Below are 22166 nucleotides of genomic sequence, written 5' to 3'. Positions count from 1 at the left end.
CACTTTGTCTGGTTTCACCTGAGGTCTAATCTCCTGGGATCACCTACAGCATGTCGCAACGCATCTAAACGGACAGCACTCAGAGCCAGAGGTGTTCCCGTGTGTTGCACAAACGAGCTGGTGTTCAGAGAAGGGACAACAGTTTCTGCTCTTAACCACAGGCAACACGTTACGAAGCATACTGATACTTCATTGTCATTCAGTCTTTCAGACAAGTGGAACGAAAACGTCCAAAATATACATTTAAGTGTTTATTTTACTTCCGTGTCTCCTGAATTCCCTGAGGTTATAACTAGATACTGTTAAAACTAGATAATGCCTAATTTGCTTAAGCAAACCTAAAATTCTATTAAATTTGTAGAACAAATGACGCTCTTCTTTATTTAAGTATTCAACTGGGAAAGTTTGACGGTTGTATCTAATAGTTAAAATATCACTCAGCCGTAAGATGTGAGGATAACATTCTAGACTACAGATGCAATAAAATGGTACATTATAAAAACGAGACGCTTTTGAGAATTTGTATTTCAATATAGTCTATAAAATAGATTTTTTGTTTTACCTCATTAGACTTGAAGCTCTTTCCTTGCATGCCGTGTTTCCAGAAGGCCAGAACGCTGTCCTGAAGGCACACTGTGAGAGAAGAAAGGAAGGAGGCCACGTGTCAGTGCACAACGGTCAAGGAAGCCACTGAAGCCCTGCCAGCTTCATTAAGAGGAACAACACTGTTAATTTAGAGTTTACAAAAAGCCCTTTTGTTAATGTAACCTGAAACTTTGCTGCACATGAAACTGTCCTTTTCTGTCATGTTTTGTTAGTTGGACGATTCCCTTCAAGGTAAGGATGTTTTGCTGTAAAGTATTACACAGAATAACTTTGTTTCTTAAGTGTATGATCCAAGACTTTCTGTCGAAAGCTTACCAACGGATCCAATACAGAAATCAAAGCTGAGCTCCGATGCCAGCTTCTTGTTAGACTTCAGTCGGCCCTGGAGATTAACAATCTTCAAATTTTCTGGTGAGAGAAACAATAAAAAGGCTGTAAATGATGTGGCAGAACATAGACATATACATCTAGACTGCACATAAGCCTCTTGAACAGTTGCTGATGAAGAGAGCTTGTACTTACGGTCTAAACACACCAGTACTGTATCTCTCTCCAGCTGGGTGACGTGGATTGCATCCACCTGCTGATGAGCTGTGGGAAGGAAAGGTACAACATTAACTATACTGTTCTAGATCAGCCCATACCATATTCAAAATAGATGTGGATACTCCCTCTTAATTACTGTATTAGTTGTTTTCTAATTTAAAATAAATGCAGTTTACTTTTGACTCTACTTCGGGGTTATTTGTGTCTATGAGTATAAAGAAGCATGCTTTAGATTAGAAAGTAAACAAAAAGCCATGTCATCATATGTTATGTGCCTGAATGTTCAAACGAATAATAAAGCCACAGAGGCGTGAGGCTGCATTGCATTCTGTGGATAGACAACAGCTGACTTCATGGGAGTTTGTTTCCACAACATGCTTAAACCTACTTGTTCCAATCTCTGTGAACCAGGAGGAGCAGGAGTTGAGGTTGATGGTCTCAAAGCGGACCACCTGGCCCAGCTCGCTGCCCTGGCTGATGGCCACACACACCAGAGGATACTCCTGCTCCGGGACCACCAGCATCTCAAACACTTTCAGTGGGCTGGGAAGAGGGAAGTCGAAGTGCTGCAGCAGAAAGAGAGCACCAGTTTGTGTCAACGGGGTTCTGACGTGTAAAGCCAGTGGCATTTGTGGAGAGTTATTGAAGTTGTAGATGACAAAAGAAAAAAGCCAATTTACCTTGATAAGCATAAACCTCTGCATGGGCTCATACCACTGCAACAAGACAATCCCAGACTGCAGCGCTCCACACAAGTACTTGTGGCCCGTATATGGATTTCTCACTGAAATAGAAAAGACTGTCACCAAGTGTACCTTGGTTGTGCTTTGAGGTTTATAATCAGAGGATGTGGTCGAAGAAACCACAAAGTCAATTCATGCAAACCCCTCACATTAATGCACAACATGAAAAGTAATGACGGCTTACAGAACAAACATGACAGAACAAACACGACAGAACACCAAAGTCAAGTGGGACACGCCCTCACTGAGATGTTAATCATGCATTGACACAGTCTAATATGATGAAAGGGTGAGTCAATAAGACAGAGGGGGCCACTCACCAATGCAGCACTTGTGGCAGCTCTTTGTGTCGGGGATCTTGGTCGTCAAGGCAAACCTCCTGAGGAGAGAAAACAGCCAAGATGTTGTGACTTTAAAAAGAGCCGATGACGTCTAGAATCACTAGTTTGTCAAGGAGGTAGACGGTGAAGAACAAAAAGATGGGCCAGCATGAGTGTGGCAAAAAAAAACATTCGAGACACAACTCACCTGGGTAAGATCTTGTCTGGGAAGCGATGAGTCTGGAACTGAGCCGCCAGGCCCGGCTTCTTCAGCTGCTCAAACAGCCCGATGAGATTGTGAGAGTACAGCTGGAAGGTTTTACCTGCAGCAGATAAAGTATATATTTAATAAGCTTCATGACTAAAAAGCTTTAGTCAATAGTGGAGCAGCATTTAAAGCCAGGAGTTAGAATGTAAGAAGAACTGGGTACACTTTTCTACACGGCATTTTAAAAACCCTTTCTGATCTTTCTTTAAACATTCCGGATCCATGAAGCAGGTTTCACATGTAGAAAGGTTAGATGTCAGCAGGGGTAAAAACAGAAGTGTGACAATGATGTGAAGCATGATTACCTTCTGATGAAGCCAGTTAGTAGAATATCAAATCAAGCCAGGGGAGAGGAGGGTGGACAGTGTCCAAGGGAAGAGCAGAAGAAAACAGAGGTTAGGTACACCAAGGGGCAAACAGCTGAGGGTAAAACCAAAACTTTATAATCCCATCCGTAAACTGATTAGATCACACATCTGTTTTTAATAGAAGAAACAAACTATACTTGATCGTGCAGCTATTATACATTGTAACCTACAGAGACCAATATGTCTGAGTGGAACAGGCTGTAAAGCCAGATGTGTGTCTCATGAATCAGTGGACTGCAAGGACAAAGTTCACAGAGGCTCTGATGACAAACATAAGAAACGGTGATTTTAGGGCTGCTGCCATGGAGTGACCGTCTTGCCCTCAGGGGCAACTAGTTAACATAAAGAGGCAGCTAGTTAACACAAAGAGGCAGCGTGTTACTGAGGGGGCAGTGAAGCAGGAGGCTGTGAGAGGTCCATCACTTACCGGATAAAGACATCAGGTTGTTGTTGATAACGTACAGCCATGTACACTTCCTCGGGAACAGCTACATAAGAAAGAAAAAGTGGGAGAATCACCAAATAGGTAGACGACTATAAACAGGCGAAAGAATATCAATTGACTGTTCACACCTCCTCTGACCAGAATGTCGTGAGTTACTTTGTAGAGCGAGCAGATGTACTAATGACTACATTTATTTGTGGGGTTAAACATGTTTTAAAAAGCCCAATAAACAACTAGCACTTACACTTGTATAACAATATATACTTTCCATACAAAGTAAGTCATTCTTTAACTATTCCAGGTTGTAATAATTGGTTTTAGATTTATTTAACTCCCGTTACCTGCTCCATCGTGGCTTCATGCAGCTCATTAAGGTTCAGCGTATAGATGCCTTCCTCCGTTCCAAAGATTAGGTACTGATCTAGAAGAAAAATGTTTGGTTTTTAAAATTAAGTTGTGAACTAAATAAAAGATGTTTGGCGAACACGCTTGTTAAAAGGAGAGCTGTACCTTTGGTGTCTGGATGAATCCATGATGTGGCACAGTTGATTTTCAGAGGACAGCCATCAAACACTTTGGAGAAACAGGCTCCCATCTGAAATGATAAAAAGCAACATTGCTCAGAACAGGCAGCCTCTGGCTCAGTGAAGCTGCCGAAATGTCAGACAGGGTTCAATGAGCTGGAGCTGGAGCAACCACAAAGCAGAAAGCTCTGTGGACACAGAATATCTACGAAAGTACAGCAGCATCTCAGACAAGAGTGTAATGACAATGCCCATGAAACCAGGCCAGCAGGGAAGAGTGAAGGCTGCAAGGGACAATGCAGAGGATTCACTCACCAGCACTTTAGGAGTGGGAGGAAGACCGTTGATCGCTGGTTTCTAACGAGGAGCAGAGGAAACAAAGTAAAAAACACAACAAATGGAGATGCAGAACACAGAGAACTCAGCAACAATTACTTTCAATTCAGCGGCTTCATTTAGCTTCAGCCTCAACAATGAGCCGCAGACAACTACATAGTGTTGTCTTTGTGTGCGTTCTGTCAACGGGAATTAAAGTTCGACATGAGTGGATGCCACAATTCCCTCTTGAACCGTTAAGTGTTTGGATCTGACAAAAGGGAAAAACATCATATTTGAGGATTTAGTGCGAGGGCAGCCAGCTAGTTGGAGATTATACAATATAATATCCAAATATATATATAAAACCACATGAAACTAACAATGAGAAGTGTGTCTGATCACAATTTAAATAGATGTTGCAACGTAGTATAATGTGGAGTATCTCCAGACTCACAGGGAATTCCTTCTTCTCCTTCCGGTGCTGTCGGTTGGGTGGCATCTTGGGACTGCCGTCATTCACACTGTCATCCGAATCATTATCTGTCAAGATGGACATTACATTTGTTATATAGCGATTAATCAGACTGTCAAAGAACCAGAATCTAAAATCAAAGATCAGACGCATTCACATCAGGCTCCCTTACCTTTACATTCAGGTTTACTGAGAGCTTGTAAACATAAAACAAGTTATCATTTAGACACTCGCTTGATTGCCACATGAACAGGTTATTGCACATGTATGTGTAAATATCTCTAAAGACTCACCAAGATCAGAGGCGTGAGACAGAAGGCCGGGGCTGCTGACGCTGACGGAGAGGAAATCTGGAGGCGAGCGCTCCACCTTGTTGCCCAGGTGCTCCGGTGTGCTCTGTATGCGAACCACCTGGCTCGGCCTGTTCTCAGAGTTCGGGAACCTCCGGACCGTCAGAGACCTCTCGTCGTTCAGGCCGGGCTCCTCTGACGAGCTGTTTAATCGGGGCTGAGAGGCAAAAAAAAGAGTGAAATCAGTTTGATGTGAATGCAAAGCACCACGTACGACGTGGGGAAAATTTAGACGGCAAAACATTATATATAATTTCGGGGGCTCACCTTCGGAGGCAGAGGAGGAGGAAGCCCTGGCTTCAGAGTTGACCTGAAATGGAGGTATTTTTTGAGAAAGACGTAAACGACACTCATGGATATTTAGCTGGGACTTTCTATGACGACCGTGTCTATAATAATACATTATATACATAATTATGCGTTATGTGATTTTACTGCATATAGTATACGATTATAATGTATTACAACTATGGGAATTACAATACATTATGATATTTACAAAAGTGATACACAAGGCATGTTATGATTACTGTTAAAAGTCCTTATGAATATTCATGCCTGCTCATACCTATTGTTATGTCGATAATGCATTATAGACATGGGCGTCATAAAAACGTGTTGCCAATGTTTTTGTGCGAATCTGTATGCAATGAAATCACTCACAGCTCCACTCCTTCAAAGGCATCTTCTAGATGGGCGATGTGTCCTCTGCAGGTAAACAAACACAGCGATCAGTGTGGAAAACAAGACTCACGCGTTTGGGAGCGGAGGTAATGGAGCAAATATTTACGTTTAATCCCTCCTTAGAGAAAAGGAGTGTATGACTCTAAGGAAATGAAGGGGGGGGGGGGGGGGTGGAGCCGTTCGAACCCTAGAGAGCTTCAATTCCAACAAAAATCTCTGAGGTCTTTCATCACCTACTATGTTCACTCTTGTCGTAAGTTTTACAAATTAAGAATTTTAGATGCAGTCTAGACACAAATCAAAAAGTTATTTGGCTAGTAGAAGTTCTATAACAGCTTTATTGTACAGCCCTCTCCGTGCAGGGTTAGGTCTGAGCAAACAAGATATTTTATTTGAATGCTACATTAGTTCACGGTCTCCTTGTGCATCTCACTGTCATGTATGCACAAGTTTTGATCTGCAGCTATTATCACACCACGCAGGTGAATGGAGGGAGGGGGGGGGGGTCATTGCAAAAAGGGATAGGGACCAGGCGATGGGTGGGGTGGATGAAGGAGGTCGGGTACTACAGCACACACAGTGTTAAGTGTTACCGTTGGAACAATTCGTCCTCAACGCTTTTGAGAAGGCTCCTTCGTGGGACAAGACGAGAGAGCCCGACAGCCATCGAGAAGTGGAGGGAGAAACACAGTCAAAGCACATTGAACAAGTGAGGAGGAGATTACAGGACAAAGCAACAGAGAGAAGTGCAGACGGGGAGAGTGAGTTCATGCACAGACACCGGTTAGCTCTGGAGAAGAAGCAGGTTAATTCAAACTCCGATTACGGAGGATCATTTATATGCTATATAGTCAGTCCTTTCATCAGAATTACAAACTACATGTTGTTACTCAACACTGCCGCTCATATTGTGTAACCCTGCAATTTATTTAAATTTGAACAGACTCCAAAGACACAAAACTTGAACCACGTATTAGTTTCCTTTCTCTGAATGAATTTAGGGATGCATCCATCTGATAAACATGCCAGGTCAAGAGAGAGCGAGAGTGTGAAAGAGAGAGGAGGGGTAAACAGGAACAGTTCCCGTGACAACAGTTTCCATGGATTACCTGGTTGTTATTCCTCCCTCTGCAAAGGGACTCCAGGGGGAAGGGAAGTCATTATCTTTACTCACATCCTGTGGAAAGATGCACACAAAGAGAATTCATTTTTTTCTTCATTTGTAGATATTATTCTTCGACATCACGTAAAAGAAAGTAGCCCTTCAGTACTGATTGACTAAACTGAATACGATTATCACCATTTCAGAATGAGCCTCAGTTTCCTTCCGGAGAGGTGGTTCAAACTGGAGCTTGTCGACTGTAAATGAAAAGAAATGTGTTCAGTTTTGTGTTACATTTTTTTCTTACACACACACACCCCTTTGGCACTAGAGGGCATCAGTGGCCAGCACTTCAAGACACACAAAGCCTTGAGAGTAGTACTCACGTGCATTAGTAGCAGGAGCCTTAGAAAAAATTCAACAGAAAATCACACGCAAGAAAGAAGGAAGCAACAGCGGATCAACTGCTTCCATTACAATGTACCTGCCATAACAGCACAGATACTTTAGGATACTATGTGAAGATTTGGTCCGGAGCCTAAAGACTCGTCGGCCACCAGAAACAAACACAGATCACACTTGAACAGATGTGTTCACTTTGGGGACATATTGGTGAGAGAGCAAGAAATGTAAACAAATAATGGACCAGATTGCTCTTAGTTTAGTTGTGAGGTCACATTCTGTCAAACAGTCGATCCCACAGAGGAGACCGGTTTAGTGTCCAGTATAAACAGGAGTGGTCCTTCTGTAGGTATGAAGGCGAAAGAAAATCAACCAACCTGCCAATAAATACTCCCATATAATCGGCTTCTCATTAACAAAGAAACTGTGTATTCAAGACCACAGATATTTCTTTCGTAGTGTGTGTTTTTCTGCTCGATGTATGCTTATAATGTGAAGGCCGCAGTATTTAAAACACAGATAACAGCGAGGAAGGTGAGTCACCAACAGACGGAGATACATTTGAGAAAGTTGAGGAATCAGGTGGGACGTACGAGTCAACCTTTACTTTGTTGTTAGGATCCGATTAGTCATCCACAATGTCATGTTTATTAAAGTCTGACTGACAGAAACCAAGATATCACAACGTCCAAACTGTATTTCAGATAAATAAGCTGTAAGTAGCCACCACATGCAGATCAACTCACCTTATTAGTGCCACTTCAAATCTCAAACACAATGTTCTGTTATGTTATCTGAATTCTCAGGAAGTCTTGGGAGTGGAGCAAACACACACCGTCTCACTACTCTGTCACTGACCTGCGTCCCCCCCGTGGCCCTCAGTGAAGCTAGGACTTGAGCATGGCCCTCCTCGGTCTTTCCCATTGTTTGCTTCACGTAGGAGGGAAAGTCAGATGTAATTGTGAGAAATGTAGATACACCTAAACAGGAAGTTCATCTGGTACAATCACGGTACGAACAAGCACAAATCACAAAAGGAGGCCAGCGAGTAACGCGACAGATAAATAGGACAAGCGACCAACGAGGACACTTAGCGCACCGCTGGACTGTTACGACAGCAACCCAAAATGATGAAATGAGAAACAGTCACACTTCCGACACGACGCAGCGTTCAACTTTATCTACAACTACTGACGACAACACAGACGCACAACAACTTCCCTGAAGGGTTGCAAAATAATAAATTTATTGAATGTATTAAGAATGATCCTTTGCCAAATCCAGTATCAACACATGTTGACCGAGAAACAAATTCCTAAAGAAACGTTTATGAGCCCTTCAGACAAGCTTTTTCCACATTATTCATTGAAATACAAATGAGGGACAGTTAAGTTAAAGGACTCCACTAAACCCACTCCCTCTGCCTTGAATCCCCAGGCTATTTTTATACACACTACCACATGCTCTGGTCTGAAAAAGTGCCAGCCAGTCCTGCAGGATTAGTGGGATGACCCTCTGACAAGCCGACGGGCTTCTATCAACATACACAGCCAGACTGACTGACATGCCGACCAATGACAGGACAGATGCATAGCAGGGGGTTGGCCTTTATCTTGGTGATGGGCTTGGGCTTTTTGTTTACTTACAGTCCATCTCTGAGCGCGTCCTCTCAGCTCTGGCTTGTTTGTTGGTGGAGCGGATAGTGTGTCTGACTGCAGAGAGGGGCTGAGGCGAAGAGGAACAGAGAAAGATTTAAACATTAAAAAAATAGGTTTTGACAGGGGGAGCAGCACTTGACAAGACACGTGCAGAGAGGAGGGTAAAGTTACACATTATATAACAGCAACGCTGCATAGCCTGGAGTCATTTAGACAAGTTAAGACTTTTTAAATAAAAATGATCTGTAGAAATGTCAAGCTTATGGAGAACCGAGAGATACTTTTGGTACTGCGTCTATGCATCGTCACATTATTATGCATCCCAGAGACCGGTTGGTTGGAACAAGCTCCATTGCTTGCAGTCAATAGCTTTCAGGGTGTTTTTCATTCATGGGGGCCAAGACAGTGCTACTGCTGTCGTGGGGAGACGAGCACAATGGTCTTTCTAAAGGCACTCGTACCACCTCTTTGGCTGCCACGTAGATGTGATGTTGATTCCAGTTGGAATAATAATGTCGATGGAGAGAATCAAGAAAGAGGGGGAGGGAGCTCAAGGGGAGCTCAAGATCACCTTCTTCTTACAAAGTTGCTGAAAAAACATGCTGTGCAAATATTTACATTCCCTGCTGATAGACGCTTTCAGTGTTTGCATGAAAGTCTTTTTTACATCCAGATCTGGAGAAATTGGACATGGAACATGTTTTTTCCCCTAATCATATTGCTGTTTTTATAATGTACATGCATCAAGACGGTCAACAACAACTGGGGATCTTTCTTTTTATATACTGATGAAAAAGTTGTCAATGTGTCTCTATCTTTGATCACTTCGGTGTAGGCTGTGCAGACTTTACATTTCTTTCTTAGTTTGTTAAAGCAATTGCAAATCTCTCACGGTATTTTTTTCTAGATGCGACGGAGTCAGACATTACCTCAAGGTCATCATCGTCCACCTCGCTGTACTGCTGGTGGTTGTGTGGGTTGTTCATCTTATCTAGGAGATCAACAGCGAGCCTCCTTGTCAAACCCGGCTGGGCTACATACACATGCTGCAGGAAACGGGACAATATCATTATGAACTGGTGCATCATTTGACAACAATAATTTATACTTTTGGTCTGACTTTCTTAATTCCACACACAAGGAACGTGGAACATCAGAGTCCCTTCATAAATAGATATAAGAGTCTAAGTTTCACTGCAATGCAATGAGTTAATGAGGATATCGTTTATGGAGCAGCCGAACTGTGGGCACCTTAAAAAGATTGTTTTTCTTGGAATATGCACACAGGCTGGAGTGCCAGCCTTCTTCCTCTGGACTGAGGCTTTGTTGACAATATTTAAGAATGTAATTGCTAATAACTTAAGCCCTTGGGGCCATGATCTTAGTCTGACCCACAAAGCTAGAAATTCAGCCAAACCACACAGAAACTCATTGGGACAACTGAGGTTCTCTACTTCTTTGTTTGGCCATCAGGATTCACAAATGGTAATGCAATATTATACTCTCAACTTAACTATAAAGAATGAAACTGACAGGACCTTTGGCTAACATGCTACATTTCCATCTGGAATAGGTTCAGGCTAAAAAACATCAATGCATTCTTTGTTGCAAACATTTAAATCTCCTACTGTGTAATATCTACCATACAGCATGCCTATGCGACCAATAAGAAACATTACCGATAGAAGTTTTTCAGCAGTGGGCCTCTTCTTTGGGTTTTTTGTCAGAGACACTTTGATAAAATTATGGAAGGCGGTGGACCTGGGGAACAAGATGATTTTGTTGTAATGAATGTTTGTCACTATTTTCCTTTGAAGACCAAAGTGAAAGATACCATGAAGCGATAGAAGCACACTGAATGTTCTGGGGCAATCACCATTTGTTTTTTTCTTTTAGCTTCGGAGGCTGGAAGCTGCTCTTTGACATCAAAAACAAGGCCCTAAGGAAAAAGAAAAAAAATTTTGAATCAAGAGTTTGACAGACTCGAAGAGGGAAATATACTTTAGGAAAGCTTGAATCCTAATTGGATAACAGCCGTAATGTCTTTTGAATTCAACAGTATGACCATTTGAGTAGTGAAAAAACATGATGAAACATGGCAGGAAAGAAGAAGAGAAAAGTAGCTTCAGATTCATCTCAGGAAGCTCTGACTGATTCTTCTTTAACCCTCCTGTTACTTTAGGGTCAATTTGACCCCATTCAATGTTTAATGTCGGTGTTCTTTCGAGTCAATTTGACCCCAGGCTGTTTTTCACTGTGTCAAACATATAAGAAATATCAACTTTTTTATATATTTAAAGGGCTATTTAGGTAGTCAACAAACAAACAAAGTACCTCACACTTAAACTTGGAAAACAATATTAATTCTAATAATTTTCTGGAGGTTTTAATTGCTGGGGTCAAATTGACCCCACGGGTAAAATATGTCAGTAAATATAAAGGTAACAGGAGGGTTAAACATTGAATGGGGTCAAATTGACCCTAAGGTAACAGGAGGGTTAAGGAAAGTAAGACATGCCTCATCGGGTGGAGGTCAAACATTGGCGGCTGCAGCTCGGCCAGCTCTATGGACGTGATGCCAACGGCCCAGATATCACACAGCTGGTTGTAGCCACCGTTCTTCTCCACTGCTGCTACTTCTGGAGCCATCCTACGCAAATGCAGGACAATAATTCAGTGATGACACTCCAAAAAATAAGGATGAAAGGTTGGTTTGGGAGGCCTCTTTGAAGTGAAAAACAATGTTGGCACTAATAATGAGATGCCCTGGTGATCTGTGTAGGAAAACTGTTTATTTTTTACCCCTTTGACAGCGTGTTGAGATTTCAGGGTCAGTGACCGTGGAGCTGGTGACGATTCATTGTCTCTCAAAAACACTTCAGCTGCTGTGAGAATTTGTACTCGTATCTTTTAGGGGAAGCGTCTATCTAACCACTTCTACATGTGGTCACCACGAGCTAGATTCTGTTAGATAAACTCTCTCACAGACAGTTGACTAGCAAATCTCCTAGTATCTGATGAAAAGTAGTTAAACAATACTTCTCAGAATATACTGTATTTTTGAAAAGAACTTGAAACAAGAACCCAACGACAGTTTTACAACCAAATAAAAGGCCGACTGGCTCATTACATGATGGTGACACACTCACCAATAAGGTGTTCCAATGAAGGACTTCCTTTTGGCAATGGTGGCTGTTATCTTGGCTGCAACTCCAAAGTCAGCTGTAACAAGGATTCTTTCAGATTATGTAATATCCACATACAAGTGAAAGCCACAGGAGATGTTCCAAGTCGTAAAGAGCGACTTACCTAACTTCACATCTCCATTGTCTGTCAGAAGTATGTTGGCCCCCTGTTGAAGAAATACCATAAACATGTATTATACTTTGAGAAATACATTCAAGAGACCATAATAATATTTTAGCATCATGAGAGAAGCTGAAAATACTGAGCGGCCAAACTGGTCCATAAGTGCCAATCGTGTGCAACACACTGGGTAACATCTGGTCCAGTTGAAATATTAACTGGCGGCCTGAAAAGGTGCACCAGAATCACAGCCTTTTTGACAGTCCCTGTTTCTGTTGGCGGTGACTGACAGTCTCTGTGCTGGCATCCTGCAGTGAGAGTAGAGGAAACAGGAAGTGCTCGCTGCGTAGCGCAGTGTAAAGATAATAGGTCCGGCCCTGACCTTCTGTGATAACACGTGAAACTGAGGCTCCAGTCCGTGTGCACGCACCAGACGGGATCGACTTCAGCTCAACCTCAAACCCGCCATTGGTCACATGGTTTCCAGTCAGCAAATCCTCAGCTAAACCTTTCCTGTGACTTAATTTCACACCTTTGCTGCGCTGCTCCATCAGAGAGAAGTTTGCCCTGTGGACTGTTTGAGATTCCAAACGATGCATTTGCCGTGCTTTTTGTCAATCTCACACCTCTCTAGGGCTGCAACTAACGATTATTTTGATAATTGATTAATCGGTTGATTATTTTATCGATTAATCGGATAAAAAAACAATTTTTTTTAAATTTTCAACCCTTTATTCAAAACAGGGTCCGTACGGTCATGGAAAACCTGGAAAAGTCATGGAATTATTAAATGGCTATTAGCAGGCCTAGAAAAGTAATTGAAAAAAGTAAAATCCCAAAATATTTGAAAAAGTAATGCAAATTTGTTTTATTCAAATGTTAATTTACACGGTATATATACGGTATGCTTTGGAATTCTCATTGTTATTTTAAATTCTACATCTTCTCACTTATAGAAAGTTTTCACAAAATGTTTAATCATGTAAATTTGGTTTAAAGTCATGGAAAGGTCCTGGAGACCCACTGGTCACCATGGTGATGAACCCGTCACAAACAGACTGACAGCTTTCCTCTCCTGAGCAGTGGTCCCCATGTGGACCGGCCCCCTGAACAATATCAGAGACGCGTTCCGATTTATTATTTTTGTCACCTGACCCACTGCCGTTGAGATTGCAGTGAGACGCGGAAAAAATGTGAAGTGGTGCTCTTCGCAATAAAACATCTTTGATGGGACGTGTCGCGTCTCGGCCAATCAGCGTTCAGATGTCCACAGCGTTTGGGAAGTTGGGTTAGCTTGAATGTCAGCCCGCTACATCTGCTGCTGTCACGCTGCACGGTGTAGCGATACTAACAAAGTACCCGTACGTTAAAAACGATGTGATTTAGCATATTCTTAGTATCGATACTTCATTAAAAGAGCGATCAGAGCGCACGCGCTGCTCTGCTCCGTTAAATGTCTGCACGCGCAGCGCTCACAGCGTCGTGGCTTATCTCCGTTGCCTTTCTCCATGGAAAACTATGTTCCGCTATCCGCCACGGAATAAATAACCACGTTTTCTACGTTCTACTCTTGTGGAAATGCCACACACGTCGTGACATGTAGCGCCCTGGTGTCTGGGTTCATAACGTCACCCGGAGGCGCACTTAGCTCCGTGAATGTCTCCGACTACGTGAATGACTTCCGCATCCAGCGCCACGTGAGCAGCAGCAGCCAATTAGATTCATCAACAGAGGAGCAGCTCAGCGCTGATTGGCTCTCACAACGCAGCATTCCGTCTCTCCTCAACCTCCGCTCTGGTTTCCCCTGCGCCGCTCTGCGCTCAACTCAACTTTGTTTATACTCCTTGACTTATTGAGCGCCGTAATAATCGCGCGACACAACGAATCGATAATGAAATTCGTTGCCAACTATTTTAATAATCGATTTTTATCGATTCGTTGTTGCAGCCCTACACCTCTCCTTTTCGTTTCTTTCCCTCCTGTTCTCTCGTGGTTTGAGAGTTGTTGGCACAGACGAATGGGCTCGACCAGGGTCATTTTAAAGTTCAAAGAGAACAAAACTAAGGAGAAAAGATACGATACCTTAATGTCACGGTGCATCTTGCCCATGGTGTGCAGATATCCCAAACCCTGTGAAGGTGGATACATGTATTCAGCAATGAGTTAAACAAAAAATGTAAACATACACATTCTTGAAAAAAAGAGAAATAATTAGGTACAATTACCTGAATAGTCTCTCTGGAGACATATGCTATCTGAAGCTCCGAGAGAGGTCCCGTCACTGTTGCAACACAATTTCATTCAGAATTTTTGCAGGGTAAGGATTTTACAATATACGTACGGTATTAAAAAATATTTTTTTAATGAATCTTACAAGTTATGAATACAGCAAAAGCTCACCATGATAAATGTCCTGCAGAGATCCTCCACCACAGTACTCCATACATATCCAAAGCTTGTCTCGACTGGTGAAATCAGAGAAGAAGTATTAAATGAGGAACTGCTCTGCTAGTTAGTGATATAATAAAGTGTGTCTAGTTATGTGGTTGAACATAATCAGGCAGCATAAACATTCCACAAGTTACCGTCGACTTTTGACCACTGGAGGATACGCTGCATTTCAGCTGGACGTGGAAATGATTTTAGGCCAGGAAACCGGTTTGAGCGGAAACTTGAATTCCCCCAAATAAAACGCTGGTTCTTTCTAATGCAATTAATCTAGATGTATAATAATCGACGCATGGTGGGTCGCTCGTTAACATTTTACCAGTTGTGCTCTTTGCGGCGAGACTGTACAAGACGTGCCTGCTGTGATGAGACCTGCATCTCTCTGGACTAACAGCCATATAAAAACAGATCAGAGGCTCATATTCCAGTTAAACCTGCTGGAGGTCTGAGGCGGTGGTGGGCGGAGCAGCTTTACTTCCTCTCAGAAAACAGCCACAAAGCAAAGGCTCCGTTAAAACACAAGAGCTGCGTCTCGGCACCGAAGAGCCGAGTCAGCACCAGTCAAAAAGTCAGTCAAAATTTCACACAGGTGCGACTCAGTAATTAATAAGTCATGGGACTTTCAGCCAAATATTTTTGACGAATGTAAGGATTTCACAAATGTTATACCTGAGCTGCGAGAGAAAAGCAAATAGTGAGCATAAAATGACAAAGCAGGAGTATTTTAAGTTGGCTCTTACCAGAGGTAGCTCCCAAAGTAGGCCACAATATTGTGGTGCATGCAATCCTTCACCATGAAGATTTCCTGCTCTATGATGGAAAAGTCATCCCCTGGAAACAGAGGGAGAAATCACACAGACAAAAAAAAGTTAGTATAATTTTCTGCTCGGGGCTCATTTTTTAACGAGATATTTTCCATTCGGAAATAAACCCTTCGGAAAATGATTGTGGACGTGAAATTGCAACTTCCGATTTCGTTTCATAAATCATCATAATGTCCAGTAACACTAGATTTTTTTTTTGTCCGTTGATACAAAGTTTGTGCGCACCATAAACATAATGTTTCAGAAAACACTTTCCACACCCGTTTGCCAAACTCAAAACCACAGAACAAAATCTTTCAACATTTCACTCCGACTAAAATGCTCAATCTTTCTTCTTTCTATAAAAACAGCACATCATTAAGCAGCCAATACCAAGAACACCTCGTACTTTTAAAGTGTTTCTAGTGTGGGCTGCGACCCAGTTCAGCAAACCGCTAATCAGAGTGGTCGGAAGTAAGAAGAATAAAATATGTAAGCCCAACTGTGCCGAGACCATGGTCCTGGAATACAGGAAGAGGAGGTTATGATATGCCAGACTCTGCCGGCTTCAGAGCTCCATCAACAAACTGTCATCAGTCCAGATTACGCTCATTAATGCATACAATCTCTGCAAACCATTTGTTTTCTGCATATGGTCAAATGTATGACTTCTGCCTTTCTTGCATGTAAAACAACTGTAGTCAGGGTTCTTACACATTTTGACCAATGGATTTCCAAGACTTTTCCAGGACTTTAAACCAAATTTCCATGACCAAACTAAAATCTCGGTATAAAAATGAAAAATTCAGCGGATTGAGAGCGTATGCTTTGAGCGTCTTTCTTTAACCCTCCTGTTACTTTTCGGGTCAATTTGACCCCATTCAATGTTTAATGTCGGTGTTCTTTCGGGTCAATTTGACCCCAGGCTGTTTTTCACTGTGTCAAACATATAAGAAATATCAACTTTTTTATATATTTAAAGGGCTATTTAGGTAGTCAATAAACAAACATAAACTACCTCACACTTAAACTTGGAAAACAATATTAATTCTAATAATTTTCTGGAGGTTTTAATTGCTGGGGTCAAATTGACCCCGAGGGTAAAATATGTCAGTAAATATAAAGGTAGGTTAAACATTGACCCAAAGGTAACAGGAGGGTTAAAAAACATTAATTATTTCAAACTCCATGAACTTAAGCTCAAATGAACATGTGATTCTAACAAATTTCCATGACTTTTCCAAAACTTTTATGATTTAAGTTTTTTCCATGAATTTTCCAGGCCTGGAAATTACCATTTTAAAATTCCATGACTTTTCAAGATTTTCCAAGACCGTACGAACCCTGTGAATTTGTACGTCTAAATTCTGTTATAAAAAAGTTGCATCAGGCTTTGGCAACTGCCAGCCGCTGTGGCCTGAAAACAAAGAAAAGTTTTTGATAGCTCCAGACAATGTCGCGGGTGGCTTGTCGTCTAGCTGCCAAATTAAATTAATACAGGGACAAAAACATCTCTGGAGATGCATCCTGGACCACAAAGGCATTTTTTAGCACACAAACAACGTTCTTAATACGTGAAAAGAGCAGTCTGGGAGGGAGTAGGCCGTCTCACGTGAGCAAAAGGGTTGGCATGCCAACACGTGCATAACTATCCAGCTGATGAACTACAAACCAGCACATTTCCATTATCTTTGAACTTACGGCGACTTATTTGGGCATTTAGTTTCAACTGAAGGATTTAGATCTATTAGTTGTCTAAAATACATAAAAGAACCCCTTTGTAACTGCGTCCCATGTGACCGTGAAGTGTTTGTTACCAACATCACATGAAACAGACTCAGATTAATCTGAGGGTCAGGTGGTATCACAAATAGAGACAAATCACATGTAAAGACATCAGTAATGAATTTATCTGATTAACTAAGTATTTATTTATTTATTTCTCTGTTCATCAGATCTTCATCGTCTATTCGCGATCCTTCAAACTTCGTCTTGCTGCTGAAATACTCACGAGTTTCAAAAGCACCAACGTTTTTTTAATCCACAGCTGAAAATAGCCTGAAACAAATACACTGTTTACTGCGCTCTGAGTAATGTTGACAACGTGTAGGTTCTAGCAGTCTTAGGAAATAACTGTGCCTTTTCGTAATGTAACTATATACAGATGTTACTTTAAAAAGATGTACGTCTTAAGTCTGAACCAATGAGCTCAGGGTTGAGTGCAACACAGAGTATGAAAGTCAGAATATATTCAGAGAGAGTCACTGGTGGCTGATTTTTGGTCTTTTTGTGAGATTTGTTGACAATAACAAAATCAAAAGAATGTACATAACCATATCCTTAAATCAAGGGAAGAAGACATGTCACAAACTATTTCTTTTTTTGTTGCTTTTACATAGCTGAGGTGCTGATTGTGCAAAACGAAGGGAGGGAAAATGTTCGGTATGGCCTGCCGAGTAAGCTCAAGACGGCAACGTTAGCGACACATATTACCACAAAATAAAAGTCACAGAGCGGAGCCGGCCCTAAAAGTGTTAAGTGCAGTGCGTCTGCCGGGGTTTAGTGAGAAGTGTTATTATTGCAGTGGGGGAAAGAACGTTTTAAAACAAGTTATTATTCTTGTAAAAAGGAATAACTTCTGGAATAAGTCTACTCAAGTGGCAATCCTACAAATTGAACTCTTCCCTTCTATTCGTAAAATGAAAGTAGTTTCCACCTCTCTGTATATCGTCTTTCTGTAGCCCAGTAAGGACAGAGAATAATGAACGTTAGTCAGGCAGAAGCTTTAATGATGATGAGCATGATATATTCATTTTCCACATTCATCATTGCTGGCCACGTAATGCTCGAAGAACGTCCCACTTTTTAGGGACTCGTTATTTAGGTTACAATGACATATTACTGTGTTTGTAATTCCACTTTTCTATTTACTTATTCCTGTGTCATTTCACAGGCGGAGCGTGCGTCACAATCATTTGCAACGTTTATTGACGTAGAGAAACTGGTTCGAGGAACCACAAACATTTTAGCACGGGAGCTCACTGTGAGCTCGGTGAAACAAAACAAATATAACGCAATGATCTTCTCTCCTTGGAGAGGCGTAAGAGTGGGGCCACTTCCTCTCTCACCGAGCGCTTCCCTCCGCTCTCTGAATATACACATCCTCGCTTAATGCGTCAAGTTTCAATTCAGCATGTTGGGAGTTACACCCAATTTTACACCGATGTGACTTGATGGATGTTCGTTAACTATAATATGCCATCTTTAAAGAAAAGAAGTGGATCTATAAATAAAAAATGCATCACGAGAAAAACCACCACAGCTGAATTTCTAATGGTAACTACCAGGAGGCTGGTGCCAACTTCTCAGGGACAATCAACAACAAAAAACATCAAAACAAAGCGTCATAAGCAGTATAGTGAGGGATGTCGTGATAGTGTTAGAAAGTAACTGTTGATTAAATGTGTGTACACTTCAGAAGAAAATATTTAAATTTTTTCGTGTTGACGACGAAAACTTATTTGGTCTTAAATAGTTTAGGGTTCTTACACATGTTGACCGATGGATTTCCAGGACTTTTCCATGACTAAACCAAATTTCCATGACCAAACTGAAATCTCGGTATAAACATGAAAACTGTAGAAAATGTTGCGTATTGAGAGCGTACGCCGGCTTATATTTTGAGCGTCTTTCTTTAAAAATATATTAATTATTTCAAACTCGGCGTAAATGAACACGTGATTATAACAAATTTCCATGACTTTTCCAAAACTTTTATGATTTAAGTTTTTTCCATGACTTTTCCAGACCTGGAAATGACCATTTTAAAATTCCATGACTTTTCCAGGTTTTCCATGACCGTACGAACCCTGATAGTTGTTTACCGTCTATTTACTCAGATCAACCTGCTCTGTGCCCAACAGCTCTGTAGCCAGAGGGCCTCACCACTCCTCTCTCCTTTCTCTCTCCCGGTCCCTTACTCAATATCAGCGCCACTCCTCCTGGTCAAACCTGTTTGATTCTGCGGTCCGCCCATAGCTGTTTACCTGAAGCACAGAAAGGAATGACTTGCAACAACAAAAAGAGTCCTGCTGTAACAGGATGACCCAAGCTGGGTTAATCCTGGTTTAATCCTAAAATAAAGATAAAGCAAATAAGAATAGAGCAAATAATGCGTGTTTAAAGATGCTTGTATGAAAACATGTGCAGGGCTATGCACCTGATCATTTTAACCAATACAATGATCTGTGTTAAGCTGCAACACTGGTCTAAACTATTTTAACATGAATTAAACCATAGCTGTACACACGGCCTGTTTTCACTCTTTATCTATGTATTATTTATATTTTTTACCATTTAAGTTTGCATAAGTTATTTTAACGAAGAACGTAGATCAGTGAGTTATTTAGAGTGAATTTTATGCGTCATTTTTAAACCAGAAATGCTTGTATGAAATAATTATTTATATATATATATATTTCCTCCTCCTCCTCCTCCTACAGCAACAGCAACAGCAGAACATAAACATATCTATGCTTTAAATAAGAGCTCAAAACCTCAACAGGCTCATCATGAGTGATAATATTTAAATTCAGATACAAGACGACACCTGAAGAAAACGCCATGTGTAAACTTCATACAAAGACATTCCCACATCCTCTCGCTCAAAGACGAAAACAAACAGCGACATGACGAATGAAAGAGAAAACAACCGGGAGTGATCATCTGAGGTCAGTCTGGCTGCTGGTGGAATAGAACCCTCATCATAATCCCACTAATCTGGATCGCACTCTGTCACGAGGTCATCACCATCACGGACACCAAAGCTGTGAACAGTCATGTCCTCCTCCCCTTCACACCAAACATCCCGTCGCTCTTCAAATGGTTTCATTAACAAAATGCTTTACACCAGACGAAACAGGGGACAATATAAAAATGTAACGTCTCACTTATCCAAGAAAAAATAATTATAATTCTAGATATTTTCCTGAGAATGATCAAAAATGCTAAAAAAAAAAAGGCACTCAAACCTACTGGAATCACTTTACCCTATGAGGAAATACAATATTTTTGTTGCGTCACAGAAATGATATGAGATAAATATGATAATAATAATAACAGTAAACATGAATATTGTATTAATAAATTAGCCCCACGGCATAACTAAAAGACATTCAAAACCCTTAAAAATACTTCTTTTGCAGACTTGTTTATTATAATTTGTTTTTTAACTGAGACGATGAGAACATCACTCTTACCTGGTTCCAACTTTATGATCTTCACAGCAGCGAGCTCCCCGGTTTGTATGTTTCGAGCCTGAAAGACACAGCAGCACAATGTGGTCAGCAAGGCTCCGGATACCACAATGCAGTTAATATTACTGCGTTAATCAGAACTTGTGTTAAAACTGTTTATGGATAAACTAGAGGTTTGATTCGTCGACCTACAAAAGAAAGAACGAGGGGAGAATAGATTAAACAAAAATAAGTCAGTTTCAATTTTGAATATTACTTAACACGGGACTGTATTCTGATGGGTAATCGGTCACAGGTTTGGCCCACATAAGCATTAAACCAATAAATGCTATTTGAATGATCCTTTCTGCACTGAGAGAAGTGGGCTGGAAATATTCTCCTGTGCACATCCCCCTCCGCCATCAGTCAAATTCAGCATCGTTACATACTTGAGTCCCATCAGACCTACTCTACTCAAACAGGCATCACCCTCAGAAGAGATGCTGGACAGTGTAAACCTTTGAATATCCCGAATGTAGATGACTACAAATGCAGTCCATCTTGGAGTAGCATACTTTTCTCCTCATATTTGTGCATATCTTCACAATTTAATTTTGTATTTTGCCTGCGGCTAAAAAACATATCCATGATCCATCAATTGTAAAAATGTCTATCTTAAAGTAGGTTGCACTGACTTCTAAATCGAGGTCAAGATGGGATGCTCCCTAATCCGTGGGAGTGTAGGAGATGGTACAAGCAGAAAGAAATCAACCGCAAACCATAAAACCCTCCAGCATGGCCACCTTTCAACACAGCCACAGGGAATGCACTGGTGATTCATTTAAACAGACTACCACACTGAACTACTATCGTTGTTCTGCAGCTAATACCACAAGTGCATAAACACACAAACGAATAACAAAAAAAACACAAAAAAATCGCTCCGCTGCTACAAAATACTTGTAAACAACCTGTGTGTCTATCTTTTACATTACATTACATTTAGCAGACGCTTTTATCCAAAGCGACTTACAACAAGTGCATCAACCTAGAGTACAAACTAAGACCAACAAGAATACAGGAAGTAACATTTCCTCAACATAGTCAAACTACAAAAGAAGTACCATAATAAGAGCTATTTAAGTGCCACTGAAGTGCTAATCTGTGTTTTAATCCAGATATAGTCGGAAAAGATGCGTTTTTAGTTTCCGGCGGAAGCTGTAGAGACTTTCTGCTGTCCTGATGTCAGTGGGTATCTTCACATTTCCTGAAGTAGCTTAAGTCAACCTGAGGACTAAACACAGAAAGGAGAAGTTCTGCACTGACCGCTCAAATATGTGATGCAGCAGACAAAACAAGCTTTAACATCCTGAAACAACCTTTGACTGGAGTCGTCTGGCATGTAACAGAACTCCAAAGAAACAAGGTGTGACACAAGATCCATCAGGGATTGGCCAGGTGTGCCTGATCTCAGGTTCAGCCGACTGTAGTGACAATCTTGAAATAAACAGGTAACTAGTTTCTCACATCCAACAACTTAAAAGTGATTCTTGCAAACGCCTACTGGAG

General features: G+C 41.2%; 1 protein-coding gene across 7 annotated transcripts in view; it reads right to left on the bottom strand.

Annotated features, from left to right (window-relative positions):
- Window positions 1-22166, bottom strand: part of map4k5 (mitogen-activated protein kinase kinase kinase kinase 5) — a 31555-nt gene that overhangs the window by 5483 nt on the left and 3906 nt on the right. Inside the window, exons 3-34 of one of the 7 annotated variants that reach the window (XM_056425814.1) lie at window positions 20622-20679; window positions 15301-15391; window positions 14513-14577; window positions 14338-14393; window positions 14195-14242; window positions 12116-12158; window positions 11956-12028; window positions 11325-11456; window positions 10683-10745; window positions 10486-10567; window positions 9736-9852; window positions 8795-8873; window positions 8007-8078; window positions 6945-7003; window positions 6754-6821; window positions 6238-6276; window positions 5624-5668; window positions 5228-5270; window positions 4904-5117; window positions 4783-4806; window positions 4593-4678; window positions 4136-4177; window positions 3807-3891; window positions 3638-3717; window positions 3279-3339; window positions 2424-2538; window positions 2216-2274; window positions 1833-1936; window positions 1541-1718; window positions 1129-1197; window positions 922-1014; window positions 563-633 (exon numbers count right to left, since the gene is read on the bottom strand). In XM_056425814.1, the coding sequence (XP_056281789.1) occupies window positions 563-633; window positions 922-1014; window positions 1129-1197; window positions 1541-1718; window positions 1833-1936; window positions 2216-2274; window positions 2424-2538; window positions 3279-3339; window positions 3638-3717; window positions 3807-3891; window positions 4136-4177; window positions 4593-4678; window positions 4783-4806; window positions 4904-5117; window positions 5228-5270; window positions 5624-5668; window positions 6238-6276; window positions 6754-6821; window positions 6945-7003; window positions 8007-8078; window positions 8795-8873; window positions 9736-9852; window positions 10486-10567; window positions 10683-10745; window positions 11325-11456; window positions 11956-12028; window positions 12116-12158; window positions 14195-14242; window positions 14338-14393; window positions 14513-14577; window positions 15301-15391; window positions 20622-20679 (2514 nt within the window). The remainder of the gene's footprint in view (window positions 1-562; window positions 634-921; window positions 1015-1128; window positions 1198-1540; window positions 1719-1832; window positions 1937-2215; window positions 2275-2423; window positions 2539-3278; window positions 3340-3637; window positions 3718-3806; window positions 3892-4135; window positions 4178-4592; window positions 4679-4782; window positions 4807-4903; window positions 5118-5227; window positions 5271-5623; window positions 5669-6237; window positions 6277-6753; window positions 6822-6944; window positions 7004-8006; window positions 8079-8794; window positions 8874-9735; window positions 9853-10485; window positions 10568-10682; window positions 10746-11324; window positions 11457-11955; window positions 12029-12115; window positions 12159-14194; window positions 14243-14337; window positions 14394-14512; window positions 14578-15300; window positions 15392-20621; window positions 20680-22166) is intronic. The other 6 variants (XM_056425815.1, XM_056425816.1, XM_056425819.1 and 3 more) reach the window with 6 other exon arrangements.

Source organism: Pseudoliparis swirei, chromosome 11 (assembly GCF_029220125.1).
Source record: "Pseudoliparis swirei isolate HS2019 ecotype Mariana Trench chromosome 11, NWPU_hadal_v1, whole genome shotgun sequence".
NCBI classification, from domain to species: domain Eukaryota; kingdom Metazoa; phylum Chordata; class Actinopteri; order Perciformes; family Liparidae; genus Pseudoliparis; species Pseudoliparis swirei.
The sequence above is the reverse complement of the archived record's forward strand: the minus strand, read 5'-3'. Positions and strand labels throughout refer to the sequence as shown.